This window comes from Microcaecilia unicolor, chromosome 11 (genome assembly GCF_901765095.1).
Source record: "Microcaecilia unicolor chromosome 11, aMicUni1.1, whole genome shotgun sequence".
Classification (NCBI taxonomy): Eukaryota; Metazoa; Chordata; class Amphibia; order Gymnophiona; family Siphonopidae; genus Microcaecilia; species Microcaecilia unicolor.
In genome coordinates this window covers 207,759,149-207,769,687 of record NC_044041.1, presented here as the reverse complement: position 1 = coordinate 207,769,687, position 10,539 = coordinate 207,759,149, and the positions used below count along the sequence as shown (strand labels likewise).

General features: G+C 42.8%; 1 protein-coding gene across 2 annotated transcripts; it reads left to right on the top strand.

The window, feature by feature from the left end:
* The first annotated feature begins 745 nt into the window (after positions 1-745).
* LOC115480313 (peptidyl-prolyl cis-trans isomerase E) lies at positions 746-9,790 on the top strand. 2 transcript variants are annotated; one of them, XM_030218899.1, is made up of 10 exons: positions 746-847; positions 932-1,030; positions 4,570-4,613; positions 4,774-4,800; positions 5,189-5,270; positions 7,244-7,341; positions 7,512-7,635; positions 8,597-8,782; positions 8,999-9,141; positions 9,239-9,790. In XM_030218899.1, exons 1-10 carry the CDS (start codon positions 817-819, stop codon positions 9,305-9,307), a joined length of 903 nt encoding a protein of 300 aa, XP_030074759.1. In that variant the 5' UTR covers positions 746-816; the 3' UTR covers positions 9,308-9,790. The 2 variants fall into 2 exon arrangements, with proteins under 2 accessions (XP_030074759.1, XP_030074760.1); XM_030218900.1 differs by lacking the exons at positions 746-847; positions 4,570-4,613 and having other exon boundaries at positions 955-1,030.
* The last annotated feature ends 749 nt before the right edge of the window (positions 9,791-10,539 follow it).

Sequence of the window (10,539 nt, the reverse complement as noted above, 5' to 3'; positions counted from 1 at the left end):
CATGATGACGCTATAATTCGGGTTCCTCTTTCTCACATGCATCACTTTGCACTTGCTCACATTAAATGTCATCTGCCATTTAGACGCCCAGTCTCACAAGGTCCTCTTGTAATTTTTCACAATCCTGTGATTTAATGACTTTGAATAACTTTGTGTCATCAGCAAATCCCTTCAGGAAAGGCTGCTGCAAGCAGGGGCCCAAAATCCCAGCCAGTACCCCTAAGTGCCCCCCCCCCCCCCCAAACCACATGGGTTCCAACCTGGGCCTCCACAGTGCATACAGCCAAGATGGCTTGCGTTCCCCTGCCAAAACACACATCTAGTATTTTAGCCCATGTCTGTGAGCATTCTACCCCAGCCAAGCTACCAATAGGCAGCTCTGGAGGAGTCCCTGAGGTGCTCCCTCCCTACTTTCCCTCAAAGGTCCTGCCATTGTTGGAGCAAGTAGAGCTGGTAGCCATAGACATCTGGTCCCTCGCCCACTGCAGCAAAAACCTGGAAATCCCTTAATGGTCTGCCCAAGAACAGTAGACCAACCTGTGCCTTTTTGCTAGGCAGAGGAAAGCAGCTTAAGAAACATAAAAATAGCCATATTGCGTCCATCTAGCCCAGCCAGTATCCTGTTTGCAACGGTAGCCAATCCGGCTCACAAGCTCCTCCCATGCTACACAATGACTAAGCCACGCCTAGTCAGCCTTTGAAAGGCCGCTCTGCGGCTGCGCTTACTCCGCCTGCCCGCAGCGTACACAACGCTCAGAACGTTGCGGCTACGAGGCTCTCGCTACGGGGGCCGAGAGGGCCACAAGGAGTACCAAGATGGCGGCAACCAAGCGGGTGCTGTATGTAGGTAAGGTGAGGGCTGTTGTTGCCGGGTGTGCGGCCAGCGTTGGGTGTCGCCTATGTCCAGTAACCTATGCCTTTGGCTTTACAGGTGGCCTGGCCGAGGAGGTGGACGAGAAGGTTCTACACGCGGCCTTCATTCCCTTCGGTGATATCACGGACATCCAGATCCCGCTGGACTACGAGACCGGTGCGAAGGCTTTCCTCCTCCTCTTCATCTTTGCATATTTCAATTGTGTGTCAAGGATTTCTTTATAAATATCTGTGTTTAACAGGACCTCCTGCAGCTGCCGGGATTGGGGGTTTTGCTGTTGGAAAATATCTTGGTCTGTTCGTAAACTTCAGATGGCTTTGGTCCTGGTGATTTCCTTGGGCCGCTGATATTTCTTGAATTACTAGGATTATTGCTTTGCTAGAACTTCTGCAGTAACAGCTGTTGTCTTCCCACACCCTTGTGGGCAGCCCCAAGCCAGACCCTGTGTATGGAGTATGTATAGCTTGGATTTCCTGTGCTGCACTCATATGATTTTGAGCCGTCGTGTTTAAAAGGTTGGAAAGTGCTTCTGCTTAATAACAGGATGCAAATTGGATAGACTAGATGGGTCCAGCCATCAGCATTGTATCGTGTGTCTCTGTTTAATGTATCTTAGCATTATATCTTAATATTGAAAATTGGTCAAGTATCTATGCCTGTGGCTGTCTTTTGTGCTATCATTTGTCTAAAGCAGTGGTTCCCTGTTGGACCCTTGCACCCAGCCAGTCAGGATTTCAGGGTATCGACAACGAATATGCATGAGATAAATCTGCATGCAGTGGAGGCAGTGTATGCAAATCTGTGGTCTTTCATTTCTAGTTCTCCCCTTCTTGCTGCTGCATCTTGTATCTTGGGAGAAGGGGAGGGGATAGAGCAATGATGGAGGAATGGCCTAGTGGTTAGAGCACCAGTATTGCAATCCAGAGGTGGCCAGTTCAAATCCCACTGCTGCTCCTTGTGATCTTGGGCAAGTCACTTATCCCTCCATTGCCTCAGATACAAACTTAGATTGTGAGCCCTCTTGGGACAGAGAAATATTCAGAGTACCTGAATGTAACTCACCTTGAGCTACTACTGAAAAAGGTGTGAGCAAAATCTAAATAATAATGAGTAAATGCACACTTTGAGGAGAACCAGTTTTTCCCCTGGTCTCCACAGCATGTGTATGTGATAAATGCACACCAATGAATACAGACACAGTGAAGGCAGTAGGTGTGGTTACTTTATTCTGTAACTAAAAACATTCTGGTGGTCTGTTTTGTATACCTCTGTAATGATAGGATAGTAAAAAAATACCTTAATGCTTTCCTTTTGTTTTTTTTTATTCAGTCACGTGTGCTGTCAAACATTTCAAGTTATTAAAAATAACATCAAACACTGCATCATTATTTAAAAAAAAACTGTTCTTATTTGTTTTTTAACCAAAAATAAGTCTCTTCAGTGGTGTACCAAGGGTGGGGGCAGTCCGCCCCGGGTGCACGCCACTGGGGGGTGCCGCGCGCCGGTCAGCTCGTTCGTTTCCATGCTCCCTCTGCCCCGGAACAGGTTACTTCCTGTTCGGGGCAGAGGGAGCATGGAAACGAACGACGCTGACCGGCACGCGGCCCCCCCCCCCCCCCCCCCCAGCGGTGTGCACCCGGGGGTGAGGGAATTCCCTTGCTGGGGGGGGGGGGCGCATCAGCGATCCGCCCCGGGTGTCAGCGCCCCTAGGAATGCCACTTCGTCTCTTTAAATTCATTCAGATTCAGCCACCAATACTGAATATTGACCCAAGACTTTGAAAAATAGCCTTGTTAATACCCCTGTGAAATCTGAGTAGGTTTCTTTCCTGATGCATCAGATTAAGGAATTTAATTACAGCTTCAACATATATTTATATAGTAACATAGTAGATGACAGCAGATAAAGATCCACACGGTCCATCCAGTCTGCCCAACAAGATAACCTCATATAGTCTGATGTGATATATGCATACCTTATCTTGATCTGTTCTTAAAATGGCACAGACTGTAGAAGTCTGCTCAGCACTAGCCTTATTCCCAAACTGCTAGAGTTCCCATCAAAGCCCCACTCCAGCCCATCAAGATGTATCTAGTCTTGAGGACAGTTCTGATAGGCAGATAATTTGATAGGTTATTAAGTATCTTGGCCCTAAATGATATAAAAACTTTGTAGCTAAACAAAGGATTTTAAGCTGCCTGGTTTTGATCATGTTACACCCTTGTATGTGCATTACAGTGGTTGCCTGTATTTTACCATATTTGATTTAAATTGGTGGTGGTTCTTACTCATAAATTCGTGATCACTTCCTCTTAGGTCAGAATCTTCTTTTTGACAATTTTAAGATCGGACTCAAGACTTTTTCAATTTGGCATTTGATGGCTTTCTTGCCCAGTGAATTTTAGATTTCTTATTTTAGATATCCGTTCTGAGGGTTTCCTGTAACGCAGGATATGCCTATGGTTGGCAACCATGGAATGTCTGTTGTATGATTCTCTTGTGTGTGTGTTCATCTGTCCTATTTAATTTTTGGTGTTCTTTACTTACCTTTTTGTTATGATTTTACTGTGACTCGCCTTGACTTGGTTTAGTGAAAAGGCGGGTTTAGCAAATTGTAATAAATGATAAATATGTGCCATCTAGGTCTTTGTGATCTTTGAATATGTTAATGTTGGCATCTGTGAAGGAGATACATGTTATGTCTACTAGGAAGGGTTTTTTTTTTTGTATCTGACACTTTCCATGTGGAATTCCCTCCTAAAATCTTTGTGGGAAGTACAGTCTTTACCATGGTTTAAGTGCCTCTTAAAAAAGCACACTTTTTTTTCACTTGGTTTTTCATGTATCCCTCACTAGGGATTAGCAGTGATCAAGCCTAGAGGTCTGTTTTAATGTTTAATTTGTATGCATTTCTTTGCTATTTGTGGGGTATATTGTGGCTATGGATCAGTATGTGTGATCTTGTGTGAGTCAATCTGGCCTATTTTTTTTTACTGGAGTTCTTTTCTAGTTGTTTGGGGATTGTAAACCACTGTGATGTTGTTTTTAAGCCTAGCAGTATAGTATATTTCTGCAAATCTAATATAACCCACGGGCTATACAAGATTTTACTTACCGTGGTTACCCAGTGCGGGGTAAACAAAAGTGTGGGTTAAAATCATTACATTTAAAGGTTACTGACCATAGTCTGTTTGTTTTGATTTTGGACTGCACTGGCTGACTTTCTGGTGTAAACAGCTTTTTAAATAAGGCGTGCTGACCTGGCACGCATTATTAGCATGCTAGACACTGCAGTTTGGGCAAACGCTTTGTTGTACTGCACTGGGTAAGTTGTTTTATTGTCTCTCTTTTTTTTGACTGTTTTTCTCATCACTAGATTATTTTTCACAGTCTGGCTTTATTACACATGGATTATGCTTTTAGTTAAATTGGGAAGCGCGTATTTTTGTGCCCGGTGTAATTATATACAGTTTCCTGATAACTGATTGATATTTATTTGAGCAAATGCAGCATTTTCTTTTTTGGTCTTCACTGATTTTGTTTCTTCATTGTATTCTCTCCTAGCAGGGAACACAAGGGTGCGGGTTATTTTTTACAAAACTAACTATAACTATAATTACAGTCTCTCTTCTACAGAATAACTAGTGTAACTCTTCCGACGTGAGTGGTAACTGCTTGCTTTTCTCTGTTCCTAGAAAAGCACAGAGGATTTGCTTTCATCGAATTTGAGATGGCAGAGGTGAAAATGATTCTTTTCTTTCCTTCTCTATAATTACTTTGCTTTGAAGAAATTCTTACCATTACTCTGCTGTACATTAGTCACTTATATGAGCAGATTCTGGAAGATAAGTGGATGAATGACTGACTAGTAATGTGATTTTATTTCTTTCTGTTAATAGGATGCTGCAGCAGCTATTGATAACATGGTATGAACCAGACTTTTGCATTATACAGTTCACCTTTCCCAGGCCTGAATGTGTGTTCACCATCCCCTGTGTGTTTAACGGTAGCAAATACTGCCTTTCATTGTAACTGCTAATTTGGTCTTCCTGTTCAGACTCTTCTATAAAATAAATTATACATCTAGAAGTCTTTGGTGTCCCTCTGTGCAGAATCTTTGTGAATAATCCTGTTGGTTTTCTGTATTTTACATAAACGAAGTTTTTATTTTACCTGTTTGTATCTTTAAAAAAAAAAAAAGTTACACTGGTCTTTTGTACACACCTCTCTGCTGTGGGGGTTTTTTTTCACCCAGTAGAATTGTTTCTGCCATTTGAGAGGAATTTTTACTTTTTTTTGTTCAATTCTCTACAGAATGAATCTGAGTTGTTTGGTAGAACAATTCGTGTCAACTTGGCTAAACCAATGAGGATTAAAGAGGGGTCTTCCAGAGCTGGTATGTTGAAAAAACAGGCAGGTGGCATTGAGAGACTTCTTGGAGGTTGAAAGTTTCTAGACAGGTATTTTTGACTGCAGCAGCAAAACTAACAGAGATATGTGGTACCATATAGACTGACAAACACATTGAACCGTGAGTTTTTGTGGCCAGAAGTCCAATTCATCAGTGTGACAAAACGGGACTTATATACACTGAAACCTTCCAGATACGCTTGGTTTTCTCTTGCAAACCTTCAACTGATAGTCAGCAGCCTAACCTTTTCCTTGAAGCTGGTACAGTAAGCATGGTACAGGACTCGGAAATGAGCACATTTTTGGCCTTTGGTAAAGGAGGTGGATATTTTGTTACCGTGTAAAGTGATGTAATTTGCACAGTGCTGCATGAGAGCCATCTATCTAGTTGCTATGTGGGGAAATTTGTGCATGCAAATGTCTTTTACTTTGTGATTTTATTTATATGATTTTTGTGCAGAATTAACCTATCACAAGGCTTGGCTCCTCCCCAACCAATGCTTCATTTTCTTCTCACTCCCTCTTTCTCCCCCACCGTCAGGGCCAAGCACCAGCTTTCTCTGTCCTCTCTCCAATGTATTTAACTCCCAGTTTTCTCGCTCTGCTCCTTTATCAGTGTCTCCAGGCTTGAGTTCTGTTCCTTCTGTCCTACTTGAGTTCTTTTCTCCCCCCCACCAAAAAAAAAAACAAAAACAGCTCTGGCACACAATTCCTTGTTTGTGTGCCCTGCGGCAGTCACTGCCCATTGGACCATATCTTCTCCTGCTGCCAGTTAGTCAGAGCGTTGATCTGAAATTCAGGGGACAGCTTGAAGCGCTGCAGTTCAAATCAGCATCTGAATCCAGACAGCAGAGGAGCATGATGAGGCCCAGTGTGTACCGCTCTCCTCTTCCTCCTGTTGCCTGATGGGCATGGGGGGAGGTGAGGGGGTGCTGCTTATATTGTGCAACTGCACAGAATTCCCCCAGCTGTAGGGAGCTGCTCGTTGTCTGTTGCCAAAAGGCAGTGAGTACATGGTGGCACCTCACCCTGAGCATTAGCTTCCAAGGGAGTATTAAGTGAGTGTTTTGGCCGGAATGAGACGTGTGTATGTTCTGTGCTTACCATGAAGCTGTGGAGGGTAACAGATAGTCTTTAGTATTCTGGCCTTAGAATTAGAGTGACTGCTAATAACTGGGGGTGAGGGGGGAATAACTACTAAGTTTCAGTTGGGGCTTGTTGAGAGAGTCAGATGTTGAGTACAGCTGGGAAGAGGTGACTTAGCAGAGGGTGTCAACTAATATAAACTAGGGTTGTTTGGTTATAGGCTGCATAGTATGGCCTACAGGAAAGAATCTCTACGTCAGAAAAGCCAAACAGGAGAAAGTAGAGGCTGATCAAGGGACGGTTCCAACTCAGGAGACGTAATCAAAATCTGCTTTTTCTATACACAATCGTACCCCGCAGAACTTGCTAGTGTGGGTTCAGTTGTGTGCGACTCTGAATCAGCCCGATTAGAATTGCAGTTCTCTGGTTTGATATTTGCAGCATTCCTCCAGATTCTCTCGGATGAATTATTGATTTTCTATGCCAAAATACGGACCGTGTCTGGTCCCTGAATATCTGCATTGATAAAGTAGATTTTGATTACATCTCCTGAGTCGGAACTGTCCTTTGATCAGCCTCTTTCTCCTGTTGAGTATGGCCTATAGTCAGTTTTGTGGGGTAAAAATAGAACTAAGAAGTAAAGTAAGTGCAGTCATTTTAGAGGGACAATTATCAATCATGAACTTTTTGTCTTGCAGTGTAGACAAACCTTTTAAGTTCTTAAGCATGTAACTGGTTTCTCACTACTTCTGCCTCACTCTCCACCCCAGGACTTTGGTGCACTCATTCTCTGACATCTGCTTGGCTTTCTATCCCAGGTCTTTTTTTTTTTTTTTTAATTATTATTATTATTATTATTTTTCTGTTCTGCAGTTTGGTCTGATGATGACTGGCTGAAGAAGTTCTCAGGCAAGACACTGGAGAATGCTGAAGAAGGTGCTTCAGAACCTACAAAACACATAACCGAAGATGTAGGTAGCAAAGCTGCAGATAAAATGGGAACAGACTTTTTTGTTGTCTGGGGAGCTCTGGCTATAGTGTGATCCATTGTATTAAATGAATACCTGCACTGAGAGCAGACTGTGCTAAATGGAGGTTCTGTGCTTTCAGGATTAGTAAGTCTTTAGTTTTTGCCTTTCAGGTTGAGCCCCCAGCTAAAAAGTCGAGAGCAAATCCTCAGGTTTACATGGACATAAAAATTGGAAATAAGCCAGCAGGCAGGATCCGGTTCCTCTTGCGTTCTGACATTGTGCCAATGACAGCGGGTAAGTGCTCACTTCTGAAGTAAAGACCCTCCTGCCCTGCTAAGACAACCAGAGAGATGAGATATCTCTTAAAACAGTATTGTGGCGAAATGGGGTTTTATCCTAAAAGCTTTAGGCAGCCACTTGCTTATCGGGTCAGTTCCCTTCACGTGGGCTAGTGTGTAGGTGTCAGGTCGAGCCTTGCAAAATTATATTGCAGACTGAGGCCTGGACAGCTTGTTTCCCTTGTCATGAAGCTGTTACTTTGTGTCCTAATTAGACCTTAGCTGCACCCATGGAGAACTATCCCCAGAGTTTCTAGAGGAAACTGGTCTGTGGCACGGTCCTGTCTCAGCTCCTGCAATTGACCTGTTGAATATCATTCATGCGCAACAAAATCACCAGAGGTGGAAAAGTCTCGGGAGCAGGTAGAGGAGTGGGAACTGAACCCGGCAGACCAAAGGCGTCCAATGTTTAAAATATAGTTTATTGAAAGAAGACTCTACAAGGTACCCTGTTTCGGCACTAAGAATGCCTTCCTCAGGAGTCTGGATACTTTGTTGTAAGAAAAAAAAAAAAAAAAACTAGCAGCCTTATCTTTTAATATATACTAAAGGTCTTTCTTAAGACCAAAACGTCACTTACAAAAGACTCTATCCAGCGCACTTTGTCAACTAACCTTTCAAGACGAAGCATCCAGACTCCTGAGGAAGGCATTCTTAGTGCCGAAACAGGGTACCTTGTAGAGTCTTCTTTCAATAAATTATATTTCAAACTTTGGATGCCTTCGGTCTGCTCTGCTTTTTCAAGAGCCGGGTTCTGTTCCCACTCCTGCTTCTGAATATCATTCATGGCCATTTTGCTGAAGTGGCTGATTTTAGAAAATAAAGCTAAACTTAGCCACTTAGTGTAGTATTTAAAGGGTCATTTGATGCCTAGGTCTTGCTTTCTTATGCTTTATTTTTACCACCTTATTTTCCAGAGAATTTCCGCTGTCTGTGTACTCATGAGAAGGGCTTTGGCTTTAAGGGTAGCAGTTTTCACCGTGTAATTCCACAATTCATGTGTCAGGGTGGTGATTTCACAAACCACAATGGCTCTGGTGGCAAATCTATCTATGGGAAGAAATTTGCAGATGAGAATTTCATCCTGAAACATACAGAACCAGGTAAGGCCTAGGCTGTCCTTACCTTTCTATTTTGCCTTCTCTTTGCTTGTACTTTCTTTTCAGGCTCGTTCATTTTGCTTTATGGTTATTATGTTTAATATAATTGTTTTCCTAAAATTGAATAAGGTGGGTTTACAATTGGTGTGGAAAAAACATTCTTTGTAACTGTTAGCGTTACCATATATACTCCATTACTCAGTTCTGCCTCTGCTTTAGGACGTCTCTCAATGGCAAATTCTGGTTCAAATACCAATGGCTCCCAGTTTTTCATTACATGTGACAAAACTGAGTGGCTGGATGGAAAGCATGTGGTATTCGGAGAGGTGATGGAAGGCATGGACGTAGTACGACAGATGGAGGTAGGACAACCTGGGACAGTCTCTTAAAACAATGCTCATCGTTTACTGCCTCCTACCTTGCGAGTTTGTTCTTACAACTTTCTTTGCTTTTATGAAGGCTCAAGGCACCAAAGATGGAAAACCCAAACAAAAGGTGATCATTTCTGATTGTGGGGAGTATGAATGATACATTTCTGTTCTCTACTCCACTGCAAGGAGTAAAAAAGGAAGAGAACCTTTGTGGTCTCCACCGGGGTCTGAACTGGAAGAGGTACGTCAATGAAGATGTGTCAGGAATTGCCTGGATTCTCATTTGCTGCTGGGCTACCACTGCGCGGTATTCAAGAACTGTGAAAGCCTCTTCAGGGAGTGGCAGTATGTTTTCAAAATGGGAGTGATTAGGCATGTGACACAGCTCTGTCATTCTCTTTCTAGCAATGTTCAGGTGAAGTCTTGAAAACATTTTGCATCCAGCCCCTCAGGTTTCGTAATTACCTGGTTTTGGCATAAATTCTTTGTAAATAGATGCTGGAAGTTTATATATTTTTTGCTGCAGGCCCAGTCTTTGCATATACAACTCGCTAAATACTTTTCAGAAATCATGTAGCAACTGTGTTTCATGTACAGATTCAGTGTTTGAAAGGAAATATAACAGAAATTCTAGCTACCACTGGATTTTGCTGCAAGTTATGTTTTACATGTCAAAGCAAGTACTTTTTTTCTATGGGGAACTGCAGTTGTCCCTCTGTACTGCTGGCTATGACATGGTCAGCAGGTTTTATGGGAGGGTTTTTTTCCTTTTGCTGTATCTCTTTAGTACATTTTTACAGCTAGGAAGAATAGCTCCCTTCTTGGGCTTTGTGGATGGGGGATGCAGGCTTTTCCTCTGAATAACTGCAGCTTGAGCAGTGGCTGCAGGCTCAGAGAATCTTGTGTATGATGGGCTGATTGGTGTGGTGAATATAGCTTGTAGTTCAGGGGTGAGCAGCCTCTGTCCTTGAGGGCTGCAGCCTAGTTGGTTTTTCAAGATTTCCCCAATAAATACATACTAGATTTATTTGTATACAATGGAAGCTGCTGTTGCTGTTTTCCTTCATTCCTGGAAATGGTTTAAATAAGTAGATGGGAAGTTGCTTCCTCACCTTAAGACAGGAAAACGTTGCAGGGTTAAGAGCGACTAGGCCAAAGCACCGGTCTTTCCTGCCACCTTGGTCCACACACCTGAGGTAATTTTCAGGGCACGTTTTCTTGATGCAAGCCTTAGAGGATTACTCAAAGGAACCCAAAGCAGTTTAATTCATATAAAATGCATTAATAGACTTAAGGGTTCCTAATGTGGACCAGCCTACCCCTCCCCCCCAAATTACAGAGCAAATTACATATCAGACAACTACAAAATAATGCTTCCAGTTGCTTTAC